This window comes from Taudactylus pleione, unplaced genomic scaffold, assembly GCF_031769625.1.
Source record: "Taudactylus pleione unplaced genomic scaffold, aTauple2 ptg000290l, whole genome shotgun sequence".
NCBI lineage: Eukaryota > Metazoa > Chordata > Amphibia > Anura > Myobatrachidae > Taudactylus > Taudactylus pleione.
In genome coordinates, this window is record NW_028284692.1 from 2,588,351 (window position 1) to 2,609,166 (window position 20,816).

Genomic DNA, 20,816 nt, shown 5'->3' on the forward strand with positions numbered 1-20,816 from the left:
CAGCCCAGGCCGGGGATCTCTGGAGAGGTGGTGACTCCCCCAATAAAGAGGTTCCTCTTCTCCAGGGCACCCCAGACCTGGGCTGATAGCCCAGGGCTATCCCCGGCACCCCTGGGCGTTGGGTGCCGGGTTCATTGTGTAAAAAAAAATAGATGAATAATATTGTCTTTTACTGGAGAAGTCCCAGCAAGCCTCTCCCGCATGCTAGTACTTGCAGAACCACAAGTTCCAGCATGCGGGGCATTAATGGCCCGCTGGTACCTCTAATTTACCTGCAAAAGAAATATTAAAATAACCATAAGACATACACCGTGACAGTACAATGTTATTAAAACATACATGCACACTCACATTCCCACATACTCCCCTATAATCCCTGTAGCCATTCATGTCCGCTGTATAACTCAGACCTTTTAATGCTAGTCGCATTAAAAGGTCCCAGTTTGCATGAAACTCACCCAGACTCGCATAATGTAATTGCCTCGAGCTCACAAGTTCGCAGGCTATTACATTAGGCGTGTTGTGGGACAATCTCGGACCTTTAAATGTGCAAGAAGGTCCAAGTTTGTCTCACACAACAAACTTGGACCCTTGGACTTGGAATTAAAGGGACATGCACACGGGGGATGTAGTCCTCATCCTGCCGTGCGGAATGTCGACGGTCTAAATACCGGCGCGGAAATCCCGACCGTCGGCATCCGAAGGTAAGTATGAGGGTGTTAGGGGTAGGTTAGAATTAGGCATCGGGGAGGTGGTGTCAGGTTTAGGGGGAGGTGAGGTTTAGGCACAGAGGGGGGGGTGAGGTTAGGGGTTATGGTTAGGCAACGGTGAGGGAGGGTTAGGGTAGGATTTAGGGTAAGGGTTAGTAGGTAATCACTCACCATGCGTTCCTATGGGTCTCGGGATTCTGGATGTCGGGATGCCGCTGTCAGTAATCTGACCAACGGCATACCGACAGCTGGGATTTCATACCCGACCTGCACACATGGACACATATACACCAATTTTCTTCTCACACTGACTGCTTTGCCTATTGGTACTATTGTGGCAAACAAAAACCTTTATTGGATCGCTAATCGTAATCAAGCTACTTCTTTCTTTTACATGATTATTTTATCAGTGTAATCACACTCAGGGCCTGATTCAGCAAGGAACGCAGTTGCTAATACGCACGCAATTGGCCGATTGTTGCGTACTGAGAGTGCATTGCGATCACAATGGGTTGGCATACCTTCGCTGTGAGACTGCGTGCGTAATCGCTATTGTATTTGCATTTGCGTTCCTTGCTGAATCAGGCCCTCTATACACCGTCAATGAAAAGATTGAAACGACTGGCATGGTTGCATGAGATGCTATAGGGGGTCTGCTCACTGGGTGGAGGTAAACACTCCCTAGACATGGTTACAGTGTAGATACGCAGTCGCACACAGAATACAGGCATGCTGCATATTATTTTAATCAGCAGAAGCTGCTTGTGCGACCTGTTCACATCACTTTGAGAATAAGATGCATTTGAAAGTAAAAAGTTGTACGAAAAGACGCTACAGCATGGCACGACTAGAAGGGCTGTTTAACGCGCAAAGAAGTATGTGGACACATCTGTAATTTCTACATTTTCCTGACATGTTATGTGTACTTTTTCTCTCCCCACCAGTAAGGCAGCAACTGTTTTTTTCTTCCTCCCCACTCAGGACTTGTGCACCTGTGTTTCGTGTCTTAGTATATGCGTATATGCATATTTCGGGTTTCTGTTTGTTCCTGTCTGAATTAGGGCCCTGTGGACTTGCATATGGTTGGCACTTCAGTGTTGCTGTGTGAAAAGATCAGATGCAGTGGTTGTAAATAAAGCTAATCACTTTTTTGAGGAGTGGGCGCTTCTCCAATCAGCATTCAGCTTTCACTTACAGCCACTGCGTCTAATCTCCCCAGCTACGGATACACACGAGCAGCACTTAAAGTAAGCGACAGTGGTCCCAGCTGCATGTGAGCTCTGAGACCTTATTACAGTATATGCAACAAATAGAGGGTCCAATATATGTAACCAAAGTACTTTTTGAGGAAAGGGTGGGGAATTAAAGGTATATTTTAAGGAGTAAACTTAAAGTGCATCTATCAGATCTGTTTATTTGCACAAGCACATAGACAACAATGCCTGCATGTGTGTTTCTTCATCATAAGTGTCCTTCTCTTCCATTATGCATGAAAAAAATATAATTTTTCACATGGAGAAGATCATAGCTCATGTTCTCAGCACCTCTTCTCTTGTTTCTCAGTTCTTCATCACTGTTCTTATTTTTATGTCTTTGCATAGTACTTGGTATTTCCTTTTTCATCTTGGGCACTTTTGTACGCTTACACAGCATTCTTCATTTCCCGCCCTCCATTTCCATGTTTCTCTCTCTGTTGTTCTCTACATAACCATTTTGTGATGATGTAAAAGGTGAAATCCTGGAGACTGGAAACCTGCCTGTCTTAACTTACCGATAAGCTGATTTGTGTTTCTGACAGGAACAGCAGCTGAACACAAAGGCAAATAAAAGCAAAGTCAGGAACAGCAAACAAAATGATCCGATCACCACGAGACCTCCCAAAGCCCAGTCATCCCCCAGTATTCTGTTTTTTATGTTTTCTAGAATGGGAGATGCTGGATCTAATATCTGGGTTGTGTCCTGTCCCATCCTGTAAAGAGAAATAAAATGGATGTTGATGGAGGGAAGCAGTTTTGTGGTCAACACTGTGAGATATATTTCTGAAAAATTGGTACTCAGGAGCCTGACCTTCTCAGTACAGACATGCTATTGGCACATTACTGCCCATCACTTGAATAATCATCAGTATTGTTGCTTATATAATAGACGTCTTTCAGAAACCGTTTGTTTGGTTTCCAGACCATTTTAGAGTGGACCTTTAAAATCTGTATTGATTTTGCACATTTATTTTGGTTTCATTTGATTGGAATAGACTGTATGGATTGGAGTTAAGGGGCTTATCCATTAGGCGACCTGAAAAACTGAATGACTAGCGTTCAGTCCTTCAGGTTGCCGGGTGCGGTGCCCACACTGAACGGCGTTTACTGAACGTCATTCAGTGCAGGAGCCCGACTTCCTATCTGCGAACATGTGGAACCTGACGATCGTCGTCACGTTGACCAGCATAGCATGTTCCACAGATAGTCCGCAAGGACCCAGCGTGCATGCGCGTCGCTGGTCCTTGTCGGCTATCCATTGGACGACTTTCTAAACAATCATTCAAAAGTCATCTAATGGATAGGCCCCTTTAGACATGAAGGGCTGACGTTCGTGACTAAGGACTGTTTTTGAGAGGTTTAGTCTAAAACCATCTTACTGCTCTATACTCTTCTATCCCCCTCAGGGTATTGGTGTACTACATGTGCCTGTGGCTACAGCGAGTATAATGTGGAATTTAGGTAAACATACTTTTATAATTTTTTCTCAATAACCTCGCAAAATTCGTCCACATTGTCCAGTGTGTACGTACTATTGATTCACTATCCCGTACATTGTTTATCGCATTTTCAGATCTGCCTGCACTGTCTGAAGATATCGTATGCGGTGCAGTGCATATTAATGAAGGACAGAACAACATATTGTTAACGTCGTTCATTAAATCTTCTAGTGTATACCTGCAATCTTGCATGGTCCGGGGCGAAGGTAAATCGCCCCGACCATCGGCAAGATTAGCCGGTTGTCTAGTGTGTACCCAGCTTTAGTTGTTCGCAAATTTCACAAAACTAAGCAAACATAATATTATAGTATGATGCTAACTTGCTTTATTATATATATATATATTTATTCTATTTATTCCAGAATTGCTTTAAATGCTCCTAACTCACAGTAATTTGGTGTGTGAATCTGTGTGTTTTAATTACCACTGGAAAGCATTGATGATGTAATTATATTATTTAAATATTTTAACAAAGATTTATTTCAGCAATTATTTATTTGATGTTTTCAAGGCAACAGTATACATATATTTAGGTCTATGTTATATATCTTTCAAGCAGAGAAATAACGGTTTGTCTAAATGTTGCATTAGAATAGCTGTAGATTAGAGCAACGGTTTACAATGTGTCTGCACAATGAGACAATTTAGCATACAATAATGTATTACCTTGTTTCCAGGCCAAGTGCAGAGCTTGCTAGTAATGGGGTTTCCTTTCTCTTCCGCCGTGCATGTAATGTGCCCTTTACGGCATTGCTTTTTCTCTGCTGGAGAGGTTCCTCCTCCTCCCCTGCCTCCACCAGCCCCTGTTAATGTTTTACTGCTGTGTCAGTGTTAAATAGTCTTTGGATAAAACTGCATAATTGACCTGTTTATCTGCATGCATTGTCCAATAGTGCTTAAATATAAAATCAGCCTCCTTCCTTCCCATGGGTTTATTGGATGATAGCTTATAACATGTAGTTCATATTCATATGCATCCTGTAAGGTGCTTTTACTGCTTGATATATCACAGGACATCAGTATTAGGGAAGGATGTAAAGACACTCTAGACATTTAGAAGTTCTATTTTTCTTCAAACTATTATGTTTTTGTGTTTACAATAAATTTTTCTTTTGTGATTTTCTTTTATTTCAATATTTTTCTTTTCTAAATTTGTATTTGGGTCAAAATGGGTTACAGGGAATCGGAATGTAATGCCGGCTGTGGGGATTGCTCCTGTCAAAATACCGACAGCGGCATCCCAATGGTTGGTAACCCTGCTATGCTGCCTAAGCATAAAACTCCCCCCCCCCCCCCCCCCCCTCCCCATTGCAGTTAACAGCTAAGGGTGCCTCGGACTACCTCGTTCAGGCTGGTGTCCTGCTGGATTCCGGGGTTGGGATTAAGATAGGCATCTGTATCGGCGCCTATATTAAGTCTAAAGGACTTTGAGCGACGGGATAACTACATCCTGCGTAATAGCCGGCACCAGTGTACGCAGATGCTTAAAAGACCACTAAAGGTCAGGTTTTATGGAGTGTTCTCCATGAGGGGACCTGATTCACTTTAATTCAGATCAGCCCTACATGTAATAATGACTCAATTATATGGTAATATATATTATGATGATGTGGAACATCTGCCACTGGGTCTGTAGATAATAATAATACTTGGTAAGTGGAGTATTTAGTAGCAGCAAAGGGCAGTACCTGTTTAAAGGTTTCTCAGTCAATACAGCTGGTCCAAACACCCACTAGACACTGCTTAAAATTAATTGAAATGTAATAATCAAAATGCAAAAAAAGTACACAGCATAAACAAGATGCATAAAACTGACGTAATGGAGATTTAGAGCTCTAAAATCCACTGACAAAGTGAAGTTTGTTGCCCTATGTGGAGTGAAAACTGACTGAGCACCTCAGCTCTAAATTACCAATATGGATATGGAGGGCTGCTTTTGACGGAACATCAACAAGCTGCAAAATGTATTTGAGAACCGCAGAATTCAAGTGAGTGGTCAGTTGCATTTACTGGCTCCCTAAACTAGGATCTACACTTTTCCCCACACCAAACCAAGCTATGCTACTTCTGATAGAGTGGAACATTTCTACATAATTTGATAGGCAAAGCAACTTTCCAAGATAAGTGTATGATGTTGGCATGTCAAGGAATTGTAGACACAACGGTTGAGCGTACGCAGAGATGGGTTGTATGTCTTGCACCAAGTGGCTGGCTGGTACATTTCAGTACTGATAGTGATAACCGACACTTAAACAGTCGGATGCAGAGCGCTGGTGCAACTTTGAATGCAAGCAAACATCCGCATGTATTTCGGAGCACGCGATGCAGCTGCATTAACTGACTTGTGCACAAGTCTGAATCGGGCCCTTACAGTCTAAGGGCCTGATTCAGACCTGGTCACAAGGCTGCGTTCGCACGCAGCTGTCCGCATCCACAGTATGCAAATCCTGCGATCGCTAGCAAGACATTAGAACTCCCACTATGTTTTGCCGTGAGATCACGGTATATAATTAGAAGCCCATCAGACTGACACAAGACACCCACTTTCCCTTAGTAACATACGTTATCTCCAGGAAGTGTATGAAACAATCGGTAACATCGGCTGACGTCGGACCCATACGCAGCACTTGTGGTTGACCATATCCTACCGCAAGCACTGCGAGTGCTGCTGTGTGTAATTCAGACATGTGACGTGTATGCTGCTGATGCGTCTAAATTATGCACAGCCCCTGAAAAGGCGTTTAGACACACAGACACGCCTGCGTTTACACCACCACACCCCCGTTACCATCGACCACCCCGTCACCGCCCACAAACAGCACGTGCTGTCACTCATGCTTGCGGAGTGTCTGTGTACAGGGTGCGAACGCTTCCCGATCGCATGGACTAGTTTGCGCACGTTCACTGCGTCTTGTTCGCATGCGCAGATTGCAAACATCGGCATACTGCGTGCGAACACAGCCTTGTGACCGGGTTTGAATCAGGCCCTAAATTCCAAGAGTATGCACCCTCATATAATGAGTTGAATGCACTCTATGAGCAGAAGGAGAAGATGCTGTGCAAAACAAAACGGGCACTCCGAGACCTCTTTTTGTTAGGAATCATTTTTTAAGCTAAAGTCCTCCAATGTTTCATGACGTAATGACATGGCATTACTTTTATTGAACACCCCACAAGTGTGTTGGGGTAGCTATTCAATGTTGTAAGGTTAGTTGTTAACTGAGAAAATAGCCCAGGGGATCAATATCTCAGTCTAATAGTTACAGGGTAAATTGTTTACTTTAGTATTCATATAAGACAGGTGGAATATATTTTATGAGGACAGTCTTTACTCCGGTAGCTATGTATAAGTAAAGGCTCACAGTCAAGCTTTGGATATTTTAACTTCTCACCCAAATCCACTAATGGACAGATCTCTTGTCACAAGACTGGTGATCCTATCTGCCTCCTGCCTCAGAAATAACTTGGGTAAAATTGCTTTAGTCACAAAGCATATTTCATGTATAGATCAGCCCAGCAATGCATTTCCCACAAGAAAGCTCACTAAGGAACTCCTATCACGTAGAGAACAATTAAGTGCTCTCATTATGAATCATATAGAGCAGTGGTTCTCAAACTCGGTCCTCAGGACCCCACACAGTTCACTTTGTGCAGGTCACCCAGCAGGAGCACATGTGTATTCATTACTCACTGACACATTTTAAAAGATCTACAGGTGCAGCTAATTATTTCACTAGTAATTATGTGAGGAGACCTGCAAAACATGCACTGTTTGGGGTCCTGAGGACCGAGTTTGAGAACCTGTGATATAGAGTGAATCACTCTAAACATGAAACATAGATGCTGCTTCACAGGGAATAGATAGAAATCTGTTTTCTCAACTTAAACCCCATGTTCATGTTTTGTACAAATCCTAAATTGGCCAGCAACCTAGTCCTAAAAGATTGTAGCTATCTCTGTGGAGTATTATGCTAATGGACTGTTTATCACCAACAAACAACCGTAGATACTACAAAGGCCTGAACCTTAATAAAACTACCAAAAGTACCTTCTCTGCTGACAGAACCTATCACTACTCCCTGAATTTTGGTTGTAATAATCCCTGCATTGCTTATGCCCTTACATCGAGTTCTCAATGTGCAAGTTTATCACTTACCAATATTAATAGTTATTATATATGTTATATGGCTTTTATTTTGGTCTATGTAACAGGAATATAGTATATCAAGTACACTTATATAATATCTGTACCCCTCCACCCTTCCTCTACTTTATTTGCTTTAACCTATCCCTAAAGGTTAATAAAACTGATTAAAAAAAGAGAAGTATGTGTTGGAGAATAATATTTTAAAGCAATCTATATTATCCTGCAGAAATAGAGGCATTTATTTTTTTTACAACATATGTGCTTGCATGGATAGACCGTGAATGATACTAGATATGAAGTATATATTATATATATATATATATATATATATATATATATATATATATAAAACGTACATCAAGGTATGCAGCATAAGTTTGATTTTTATATTGGATCCATAGCATTCAGTTTGGTAATCATTGTCTTTTCCCCAAGTATCATAAAGTTTTAAAATGAATATGGTTCATGTAAATATAGCATCTTTGGTGACAGTATGTGAGTTTTGTTGTCTGTCAGTCTGTCTGTCTCCTTCCATAAAGGGATACAGTCTTGTCCTTTCATATCTTTAGGTGCAATCCGTTACAGTCTGCTTTTTCGTGTCAGTCTCATTTTTTTGCCCTCCTGGTAAATTGCCTCAAATGGAAAAGGTACACAGACATGGACTGTTTGTTCACTGTTATAACCCAGTTTTGGGCTGCACCCTGGTGACACGATGCTTGGCGCAGCAGCAGAAAGAACATCCCAGGATTGCCATTAGCAGCACCACGGCTGGAGGAGAAGAGAGAAACATCATACGTTCATAACGTTGAATCGAAATCATGAAAATCACAGAAGACAACAATATTAGCATACTCAAATCATGTCTCTACTCACCAATAAAGACGACAACGATGGTAAATGAAATAATCTCCAAAGTGTCCGCCTGCGGTAATTGCTGTAATTTCACCAGGAGTTTTTGTCCCATGTTCTGCATCTCGGCTTTCACATCCTGGGAGGACATTGTGGCACACTGGACTAACTGCAGTATCTGCTTGAAGTAAAGACATGAAACAAGGGTCACTAGGAATTTATATTTATTTACGGTTTAAAACAACAATAGAAAATAAATGCTAAACCAGCCGGATTTTGCCTTTTATATCTATTGCTGTTTTAAAATCGGAGACCCCAATGATCGACGGCTTTGACAACCTGCTCCCTTGTAGATGTAGCCCTAAGACTTTTTCTTACAAATAACCAGTAATATTGGATTGCATGAGAAATAATTGCTTTTCTATGCCAAGTGTATTATTTATTTTTTTATTATTAACATTTACTTTGATAGCTCCAGTGTGTATATATATATATATATCCTGAGCAGGATCAAAATTATTATCTTACAATGCCTGGAGGTGCTAAGATCATAGAGACTCTCAGTTCTTACTGCAGCTAAATCCCCTGCTACCAAATATTAAATTAACGGGGCAAATATCTGAACAATCCCAATGTTGTCAGGGCAGCTGTGCTACCTCCTCCTCTGACACTGACACAGTCAGGGATTCCCGTTCTTCCTCTGTAAGGGGTAAGGGAACCTGCCATCCCCAAAGCCAAGTTATCCCAGATAAAAGGGTCTTTGTAATAATCTAAAGAAAAGTTTGCTATATCTAAGGTGCTGTGTAGAGGGCACAGGGAGGAAGCAATCTTTATATTAGAGGAGCCACTCTGACTTCCTACCACATTGGCTAAGAGTTTGCCAGCCTTAGTGCCCCATCAAAAGTATCAATGTTTGTGATAATCTAAATTGAATTGGGCACGTTCCGTACACAGAGTCGTTTTCTATTATCTTTTTTTACACAATACAGTGTTGTACTTGTATTCATCAGAGGTAAGAAATCCATACTATACCCATTTTCATTCCATAATGTTAGAGGATAAAATGTGAGACGTTTCCAAAGGGGGTGCATCTTTTTTTTTTTTTAACGCAGTATATTTTTATTAGTTTATGAACAGACAGATTCAGCAATACATTAAAACTGATGTATAACAGAAATGCAGAGTAGGTAACCACGAAAACGCATTCAGTATTAAATTCTGAAATCAAAACCACATTGCTTTAACACAGAAAACAGGGCAGGGCGCAGGACAGAAAGGAAGAATTTAAGGGAAGAACCCTCACCTACAGTTCCCTAACTATCAAGTAACCAAGTAAAATTGTCAGAATCCTGTATTGCATGGAAACGAGGATTGCGGGCTGCCGCAATAGTACCCAAGACTCCAGGCCTACTGTAACGCCTCTTTGAAGTTTCTCTGGAGAGAGTGTGCGCCGGGGCCAAGGGAGCCAGACACATTTCCTCTAAGGGGGTCAAGCATCTACCATAGGCCTGATGTATACCCTTTCTCTGAAGGAAGTGTTTAAGTTACAAGTATCGGGCAAAGACTATTTGATCTGGAGGTCATCAAAAGAAGAGGGGTGCATCATTTTTATCTTTACCATAAATAAAAGTATTTCTGTTTGTAGAGAGCATTTTCATTTAGAATATAAAAATATTAATTTGCAATTTTAAGTATATTTATGTGAACCAGCTCATATTATAACTTTGAGTTGTATGACAGCTTCCCTGAGTTGGTGTTTGTAGGTGTGTAGAGATAATTATATAGAATTGTAGAAAAAGGGTGTAGAAGGCTATACTGCCATGTGTCATCTCCTGTTGTCTTTAATATTCTCACTGACTACATAGTGTACAAGTAATATGAGTCCTAACTCAGCGCTGGCATACAGATGTGGAAAAACAGTTAGAAAGTAAGGCATTCATAAGGTATATTATTATTGCTAACTTTACCAAAATGAAACTTGACGTGACTGTGGAATTACACCGAGCAATAATACAACAACTAGTTAGAACAAAGGGCGAGGGTAGGGTAACTTACTGTTTCTAGATTGTCTAACGGAAGTGATTTACCGGGGAGGGGAAGGCAGATCAGCACTCGATGAGTATTGTACATCAACTCCCTAGAATATCTATTGAATTTTCATTTATATCAAGTCCCTTTTGGCTGTTTTTGAAAATCTAATGGTGGATTAGATACTTCTTATCTGTTCTGCTGGCCATACACCTTGAGTTCAAACTCACCATCAGACAGTCAGACCAATTATCTGACATTACCACACACACTCAGATAATTGGTTAGCCGGCTGATGGTGAGCATATCCACTGTCAGATCCTCACAGCAATTGTCACATCTTTCGGACATTCTGAAAGATTTCTCATGTTGAACAGAGTGATAATTGCTACTTGGTTGCGGCTATACACTGCAATTATCGTCCCGATCAGTTGGCTCATCGGACAGATAATGGCGCAGTGTATGGGAGCCTTAACCAAATAAATCTTTTCTTGCATCCAGTATGTTGTCTGCTTTTTCTTGAATCTCTAAAACCTGTCACTGATCAGTGATGACCTAACAGTCTCTATGACACTTAATTTTATAGTCTTCAATCCCTTTGTCCCCATTCACAGCAGCAGTGGTGGGTAAGAGGAGAGACACCTCCCTCCCCCTATCATGAAAATCATCTGCCCTCTTTAGGACTCTACATAGTGATCCTGATGTGATAGTGATTGTGTAAGAAATCCGTCCATGTTTAAATGTTGATGTTATCTCACCAACTTGACTGACCATCAATAGGTTAATGTTTCATTTTGCAAGACGCATAGATATTGTGTGACCCTTGTGTAGCATCAGAGACCTCTACCAATGACGTGTTTGTCGAAACGGGATGCACTCAGGAAGCCGAAGGTTGAAATGCCGACCGCCGGCTTCCCAATTGTCAAATCCCGGCAGGGTACTAATGACAGGCGTCGAAATCCCGACACCTGTCATTAGACCTACGCCGGGAGCCCGACGCCCGGCATTCCGAATGAAGGTAGGCCGGGTGCGGATAGCCATGGGGTGGGAGGGTTAGGTTTCAGGGCTCCCGTGTGGACTTAGGGTTAGGCACCCCCCCTCTCCGGGAGGGTTAGGGTTAGGCTAGGGAAAGGGGGGGTTAGGCACCCCCCCGGGAGACTTAGGTTTATGCCGCGGGGACGGGGGGTGTTAGGTTTAGGCACTTAAGGGGGGGGTTAGTATTACTTACCCAAATTCGCTGTCGGGATCTTAACCCCTGCCGGGCTTCCAGCGTCGGTATTTGAACCGCCGGCCATACAGCTGGTAGTGATACATACTGATTTTGTGGAGACGTAGTGAAAATGAGCATTATTTATAAACATGCTTTTTGTGTAAACATAGCTAAAACCGTTTCCTTCATATTAACCACCAGTTGCACTGATTCCTGATCCCAGAGTATCTCTATATTGATTCATCCAGAAGTCATTTTGTGTGACTTGTGGTCCCGGAGTCTTGTGTTTATCTGCTCTTAAAAGCAGCATCTTACTTATGGGGTGTTGGGTTTGGGTTACCGTCACTCAGAATCCTGACTAGGTGAGAATGCAGACACCTGGAGGTAAGTATCCTAATCCAACCCCTAAACCTAACCCCCCCCCTCCCGCAGCCTAGACCTAACCCTCCCCCTAGTGTCTAACCTTAAACCTATCTCTTCCTCTAACCCTAGTACTTACCTCCAGGATGTAGGTGCTGGGATTCTGACTGGTGTGGAATGGTAGGAATTCTCCTTAACTAATTACTTTTATTGTTTTATTTATTAACATTTACTTATAAAGCTCCAGCATATTCTATTGTGCTTTATAATTGGGATCAAAATAGTAATAAAACAAGAAAACAATACTGGGTAATAACAGTCAGAGGGGTAAAATGTAAGAAATCCACTAATTTATGAAACCGAAGTTTCTCAGGTCAGGATTTTAAGATGTGTGTGTGTGTATATATATATATATATATATATATATATATATATATATATAATATTGTGTTCAGATTAGGCTTTGATTGGATATACAACATGACTAGTTTTAAACGAATCAATATTTTAAGGTCACAGGCTAATTTTAAAATAGATTCTCCCCCGACATCCCAAAAAAACATAACATTTTAGAATTGTGCATAACAAATGTCAAGTTGTGATCTCCATGGGATCTTACATTTTTAGAATTGTTAATTTATAGATACAGATGTGTCCTCTTACAACTAGTCTCAATACGCCACGCAGTAAACTTGCCTGGCGTGAGTGAGCCGCCAGGTCCTGTGCTACTCTGCTAGCACAGGGCATCTTTTTGCCAAACGTGTCTTTAAGTGGCAAGGCGAGGACGCACTAGCAGACTGTGCTGATTAATGTGATATGCGACACTGGTATATCTGTGTGCATCGGAGTCTGTATATGAAGCATAACGGGACTTGGAGTGAAAAAACCTGTGGCTGCTGCATCATAGCACTTTGTATACAGATTCAGAGACTTCATCACACACAGATATACAAGTGTTGAATATATGAAATGAATCAGCACAGACTGCCGGTGTACCCTAGTCACATTGAGACTTTGATGCATTTTCGGCAGAAAAGATGTCTGGAGCTAGCAGAGTCTCATGGGAACTGGCACGCCGAGAGGGGCTTTCTAGCGCAACTGCAGCAAAGATATGCAAGGACAGCTCTTTATGTGAACATTTCTGATTTTACACTATAATAATAATAATAATAATAATAATAATAATAATAATAATAAATATGGAGCTTGTCACTTTCTTAATCTTGGCATTGTTTTTTTTTTTATTGGTTTCATTAACTGTTATACCTTGGAGACAGCAACATTTAATGGTGCAAATTATTATAAGCTGCAAATGTTTTTCTCTGAAATTGGAAAACATAAAAACCTAATTATTATTGGTGTAATATTAGAAATCATCAGAGTGGATTGTTTTAGCAAATGTAAAAAGCAGGAAGATCCAGGGCTCTGGTGTTAGTAGGACTTGCTTTGCGTGCACTGACAAGCCAGTGATTTCCATAACAACCTATCAGATTCTAGCTATCTTTTATTTAGTATAGCAGCGGTTCCCAAACTTTCTTGAATCACGGTGCCCTAGAATATGAGAATTATTTCCGCAGGCACTCCTAGGCCAGAAGTTTCTAATATGAAGAAATTATTAACTCAAGTAAACTGTTTGCCTGTAATCCTCTGGTTTAGGTAAGTGGTGGTGGACAGGGTTTCACTTCTGTTTATTTATTCACATATTTTATGATTGGCGACCACCACCGCTAGTTTTTGCTATCAAATTGACCATAAATTGATTGGGTTCTAGACCTGCAACCCATATCTTCCCTGCAAGTGCCCTGCGGCGCCCAGTTTGGGAACCACTGTAGTATACTATAGTCTTGTAACAGAAAGTATATTTTAGACACTAATGTTGCACTCTTCTCCCTCTGTACAGGTGAACTTATTCCATGCAGTACAAGGCAGTTACTGCAAAGTTACTACAGTAGAATGTACAAGCTATACAATGTTATATATTATATTTCTGTGCAGGCTTAGGGCCCACACCATGTTACACATATTCCATGCCATTAGACCATGGCCTAAAACATACCACCCAACCATCTCTGTTTTGGCAGACAGTCAGGATTTGATGGGCCTTTACTGCTGTCCTTTGGTTGGCATGGACGTCTTGGCTTACAGGAAGTTGTGAGGCATGTCCGCTGTGATCTTATTCTGCAAGCAGTGGAGGCATGTGCCTTTGGTGTATGCGGCAAGTTGAGGGTCTTTTAGGAGGAGGGGAGAGACTGTTGGTTGCCTAGCACTATAACAGTGATAAGAATGGGGGTGTGGCAATGCCCTTTTGTCTCAATTAAAAGGTTTATCTGAACAAATCATACTTTGTTTGGTAACATATTGAGATAGGTGTGTGTTTATTACATATAACTCTGATCACTCCCAGACAGGCTGAACACTCCTTCCCTCGCTCTTCTCAGTAATGTTTCTATGCGTGCGTGGTCAGAAAAAAACTATCACTACACTGTAAACTCTGCAGGGGCAGCATTTTATCAAATGCAGAAACCGTTGTCAAACTGATCCGAAATATCTTATTTTATCGCAGAGATAGGAGATGATATTTAACAAGGCAAAATGCAATTAATGGCAAATGCTATTTCATCTTACAGGTTTTTGTTTTCTATTCCAACCACAGTTCATTATAGTTGATTAGTGTTGTACAAATTGTCACATACTTATACAGTATGTGAGCTGGAGGAATTTCTTTCCTGCTCAGGAGGAGTCACACTAGCCAGGCAGAACGCAGCATGTAGCTAATTCCACTACAACTGCTGTCCTCCTGTCTATTCAGCTGTGATTGGAGAACATCTCACCACTTATACTGTATGAACAACAAGCATGCTGGATTCAGCCATTTAACAAAATTGTATCTTAGCTAGTCTGTGCACAAGCATGATAAACGGAATGCAGTCAGGATGCCGACGGTCGAAATGCGACCGCCGTCATCCCGACTGTTTAATCCCGGCAGGGGTCTAATGACGGGCGTCGAAATCCCGGTGGTCATTCATGCCGATCCCTGATAAACAGGTAACATGCTTTAGTGTGAGCAATCTGTAGAAACACTGAATGCCAAAAAACTGTTTTGTGTTTTCCAGTTATTCTGGTCTCAGTGGGGGGGTTACTGCTAAACTGTTAAATATAAAACAACAATGAATCCAAGCTCTGTCTCTATATGCTGTACATTGTCTCATTATAATAGAAGGCATTTATGCCGTTTGCTTCAGTTGTCAGGCGCTATGATGGCAACATTCTGTAACTATGGCTTGTGATGTTACCAGCATGCTATGAAGTAAGAAGACCTTTTTTTTGTCTTTATGAGTTACATGCTATGCATGTTTAATAGCTTGAAGCTTTAGTAAATTTACCCCTTAGAGTGAAATAAAATAAAGTGAGAGTTTTTAGAAGAGAGTTTTAAATGTGATGTTGCCCATAGCAACCAATCAGATTCTACTTAACATTTAACTAGCACCTTCCAGAAGATAATAACTAGAATGTGATTGGTTGCTATGGGCAACATCACTTTTAAAACTCTCTTCTAAAAACTCTCACTTTAGTAAATTTACCCCTAAATGTCCAGCATGTTTTCTGCATAACTAAAATTGTTAATATGTCTTGGAGCTTCTATAGTGCTCATTCTACATCTACAGAGGTAAAATGAAATGAAATCAGTGAAACTCAATAGAAAAGTGCCACTGTGACCAAATTAACATGACAGTATCTGGTGAGGCGGTCATGCTATCATAATATCCGGCGAGATGACCAAAGTATCTTGATAATAATTGGAGGTTTGCATGGTCTGTATAAGTTGTACTTCTTAAGCAAACTTACTCCTCCATAAAAGTCATTATTGTTTTATTTTTTTTCTAATTTGAAGATTTGTTCAGTGTAACGTGTAGAAGAAAGTGCTAATCCGAATAACAAGTTAATTTGAACAATAAAATGTAATATAGCAATCTGTGTAGGTATATGATGGTAAGTACTGGCTATACATTCAGTGCTACACCCTATCTTGCTATAGGAAAGTTACACGGCAGGGTTATGAATTTTGTTTGTGTGTATATATATATATATATATATAGAGAGAGAGAGAGATTGAGAGAGAGAGAGATTGAGAGAGAGAGAGATTGAGAGAGAGAGATTTTCCAAAGGTCCGGCACTCTCATAGAAATGCATATCTGGTCTGGTGCCTCGACAAAAACTCCATGTATAGTTCTCCATAGGTACGGCACTCGGATACAATCAGATGCAAGGCAGATATCATATACTATCTATCGACAGCTACAGCTGTCTTTGTTAAAAAACGGGGATAAGTTTTCACCTGTAATACATGGCGAAAAAAAGTGCAGATTTGGGGTTTAGGGGTGCAGGCTTAAACAGAATAGCCTGCATTCCTGGGAGTGTCCCCTAAAAGTAATCTGTGTAAAAAAAACAAAATCCTTAGGACACCCCTAAAAATTGACTTTCATTTTGGGGGCAAAAAAAAAAATATTGGGGAACAAAATTTTAAACTAGCTAAATTGATTCAGGGGGGGTTCCCAAGTATGCGGCAGGTGTTTCTAGAATGCGGGTGGTAGCGGCAATTGCATTTTTGAAGAATTTAAAAAAAATATTTTAGGGACTTAAAAATATGCTTGCACCCATTTTCATGTACCCCAAATTTGATACTCATAGGTATTTAAAAAAAATAAAAAAATAAATGCTATTCTTCACCCCTTCTTCACAGGCGCATTTATACACCTGCCGCGGCTATTTAAAAACCCGACTTACCTTCCGCAGGCCAAAATGGGGGTACCCATAGTGATCCACCATCTTAGGGAGGTGCCAAGATGATTTTCCGAAAATTGACAGGACTTTTCCAAGACTTACCTTTCCGTGGGGGCCCATTTTCGCCGTATCCAAATTGAATACGGGGATAAGCGGGTACGCGCCCAATACTTTATCCCAGGAAAAACCTCTGATGATGGCGAAAAGTCCGACCTCGGACTTTTTGACTCAAATTGAATATGGGCCTAAATTCCTAAAAACACAAGCGCACATTAGACAGCAGCCCTGTCCCTAGCAATGTGAGACAGCAATGCTAGCCTCTGTACCACCATGTTGCAATATATCTTTTCTGAGCAGCCAGTTAGTGTAATGGTTAGCGTCAGTGCCTATGTTCTAAACTATGCCCCATTGCTTTCAGCACTTTTAATGTTCCCTATTTCTATTTATTATAGCTTTATTTTCTGTATTTTTCTGAGACCTTGCAAAACGTCAGTATATTACTGTTCTTTCGATACATTCTCCCCCACTACTCAGGTATGTCTTGGTTTTTTGATGACTCCCCTTCCGTTTTCTTTCCCATCACTCCTTTCTCTCTCTCCACCTTTTCTGCAGCCTCTCTCTCTGTGCTTGTTCTCTCCCTCCCTCTCCTTCCCTCGCTCACTGTACAGTAGTTAGATGCTACAATGTCTCACAGGCAGGGCAGGGAACATGCAACTCCCAAGCTTTTATATTAAGGAAAAAATAATCCTAAACCATCAGATATCTTAAGTCACTTGTGGATGGCATAATTTACTTATGGGAATACATTTCACACTACATAGATTGATATTGTCTGTGGACTCGCATAGGTTGCAGAATGTAACAATCATTAACAAGTCAGTTAAGTCAGTACTGGTTAGCGATGAATAGCAGCACTTTTCCTGACACCTGTTGTTGCTTAATGACCCTCTGCAGAGCTCTAGTGAAAAAACAGTTGGACTACAGCTGTTCTCTGCAAAACCCTGCATTGGGCTGCCAGTGATCTATGGCGTTATTCAGAGATTGGCACAATTCCGATATTATTGCAGTTGGCCAATGTTTTGTCTACTGCGCAAGTGTCTGAGTCGCACTGTGCTTGTGCCGTGATGGTCTTACGACGGCGGTTGTAGTGCGCATGAAGACGCAGAGTGATTGACAGACGGTGGCCTTTTGTGGGCGATAGCGAGGTTGAGGGGGTGGCTATAAAAACACAGGTGTGTAGCGACCATTTCGGGGGCGTGTTGCAAGCATCAACTACATATAGAGAAAGAAATATACATTGTGCATGCTACAGATTAATCCAAAATTGTCTGTAATTAATCCATGTCTGATAGAGACTATATGTCTGATAAGACAGCCTGCTCTTCTGGTGTAAGACATGAGTTATGTAGGTAACACACAAACTCATCAGGAAACTGTATACCAACTATATACCCAGCTAGCTCTTTTACCAACTGCTTACTTAGCCAGCGCTTATACCAACGGTATACCCAGCCAGCTCTTATACCAACGGTATACCCATTCAGTTCTTCTATCAACTGTATACCCAGCCAGATCCTATGCCACGTATATACCCAGACAGCACTTATACCATCTGTATATCCAGCCAGCCCTTATACATGTAGTGCACCCAACTTCACACACATCATTGTTCAGTTTTGTAAGTTTAGAGATTTCCCTTTTCTGTATCAGTGGAACTTTGCATAAACACATCATTACATGGAAACATAGGGGTATATTTACTGAAGTGTGGGTTTGTAGAAGTGGAGATGTTGCCCTTAGCAACCAATCAGATTTCACTTAACATTTATATAGGACCTTATAGAAGATAATAGCTAGAATCTGATGTTGCTATGGGCAACATCTCCACTTTTAAAAACCTATACTCTAGTAAATATACCCCATAGAATTTGATGACAGATAAGAACCACTTGGCCCATCTAGTCTGCCCTTTTATTAACCTTTTGGTAACCTCAACCCTATTTTATCCTTAGTTCTTTGTAAGGATAAGTTCTCATGTTTAAATTCCTCCACTGTCTTAGCCTCTGTCTACCACCTCTGATGGGAGGCTATTCCACTTATCCACTACCCTTTCCATGAAGTAATTTTTCCTCAATTCCCTGTCATCCTACCTCCCTCCAGTTTCATTGCATGTCCTCGTTTTGTTGAATGTTTCCCTCCTATACCCTATGTTGAACCCTTGATATATTTCAATGTTTCTATCATATCCCCTCTTTCCTTTCTCTGTTCCAAACTACATTAGACATGACATGCAGAAAATGAGATGCCAAATATCTGTGTTTGCCTAGGTTCCTGCAGTGTTATATACAGGTCACAACAGTAATGGTTTGGAAGTCCTATATTTATTTATTTTTATATAGCGCAGCATATTCCGTTGCGCTTTACAATTGAAAACAACATTAATAGAACAAAACTGGGTAGTAACAGACATAAAGGTAATATATAAATTGTTTAAAATGCTGACGATTGCATGTGACATGCTGCAAAGTATCACCTAATGAAACCAGTGTATGTGTGTCAGTGAGTAATAGCTGGGTGTAAGGATGACCTAGTAAGACTTACCACTGCACTGCTGTGTCCTCTCTCACCCCATGCAGCCCAGGTCTGATGGTGCTCTCTGACAGCTGCCTCTGCCCTTAGCACTGCCTTGCTCTCTGTGTTGCCCTGGAGAAGGGAGGTTTAAATTACAGTCCATGTGAAAAGGCAGGAAAGGAGGTTTGTCCCAGGGTGTGTATATACAAGAAAGGGAGGTAGAGAAAAAAACAGCTGGGGTTGGCTTGGGGGATTTAATCACTATGTCACATTTCATGATTTCAATCTAAGTGACTTCACATGCTACATTCCAGAACTTGGTTACTAAAACTCCTCAATGGTTATTGAACCATGTCCTACAAGTGTCATTTAACCACTTAATTTAGAGAGTGTTGGTGAATAGACTCCAGAAGTGATTTAACTGCCTGTATGGATATAGTCATTCAGCATGTGATGCCCTGAACACAACAGAGGTGACAGTAACAAGCTGTGCTTGAGGTTTATATCTCATACGTTACGCACTAAGTAGGCAGACTGGGTGGGACAAGCTTTTCCTTTATCTGAGCTCACACTGTATATCTAATGGAACAGATAGGCACATGCCCTTTAGCTCTGTATGTGCAGCAGGTTGATATTGTGGCTATGCCCATGCTTGCAGTTAGAGGACAGAAGCTTTTTGTCTGGGAGATGACCACTGTCTCTGAAAGGCGCTTTTCTTCAGTCTGCAAGCTGACTCCTTTCAGTTCAGGCAGTGAAAGAAATCTTTGTGGTGTTGTAGATGGCAGCCCCTTCCTAAGGGCTGGCTGGGCGTCATCTACCACTTTAATGGAAAGTGTACCCTATCTTCTCCAAAACATTGGCAATCTTTGTATCTAGCACATAAGGCTAATAGAGGCTAGGTGCTAGTGGTTTAGAGTTATTTGCAGCAAAGCTGATAGATACACACTTCAAGAATAAATGTGTTGTATATAAGGTACTCACTAGAGAGTTGTTTGCTATGCCAATATTTGTGCAATTTAGTGATTATAGGTAAACTATGCATGTGCCTCAGTCGCACTGAGTACGCGTCAAGGTACATTACCGTAGTTGCTTGCAGCGACTATTTACTCACAGTGTGATTGACAGACAGGGAGCGTTTTGGGGGAGGTAATGGGGAGTGGCGACCAAGAGGTGTCACGACTGTTTCGGGGGCCTGTCGCAGTATGCGTCTGTGATCCCGTATGCAGTAAACATGGCTCCAGCGTCTCAGTACCTGCGACCATTCGGCGCGACCATAGGGTTACTCAGGAGACAGATTATCAAAGGATCTGCGACCGATGCCGTGTCTTTGCACACAGATGCTTGGATTTGTAAAGTCGTGGGTGGGAGTCGCGATACATTCCTCGGCGTCTGCGACATTTGCAT

The 20,816-nt window shown here is 41.3% G+C and overlaps 2 protein-coding genes across 4 annotated transcripts in view; one reads left to right on the forward strand and one right to left on the reverse strand.

Annotated features, from left to right (window-relative positions):
- The window catches only part of RECQL5 (RecQ like helicase 5), a 111,861-nt gene that overhangs the window by 59,314 nt on the left and 31,731 nt on the right, over positions 1-20,816 (forward strand). The gene's annotated exons all lie outside the window — the stretch shown is intronic.
- On the reverse strand, positions 7,840-19,606 carry SMIM5 (small integral membrane protein 5). 2 transcript variants are annotated; one of them, XM_088482687.1, is made up of 3 exons: positions 19,443-19,606; positions 8,486-8,642; positions 7,840-8,380 (listed from the first exon to the last, which is right to left on the reverse strand). In XM_088482687.1, exons 2-3 carry the CDS (start codon positions 8,610-8,612, stop codon positions 8,289-8,291), a joined length of 219 nt encoding a protein of 72 aa, XP_088338813.1. In that variant the 5' UTR covers positions 8,613-8,642; positions 19,443-19,606; the 3' UTR covers positions 7,840-8,288. The 2 variants fall into 2 exon arrangements, with proteins under 2 accessions (XP_088338813.1, XP_088338812.1); XM_088482686.1 differs by having other exon boundaries at positions 8,486-8,639; positions 19,443-19,605.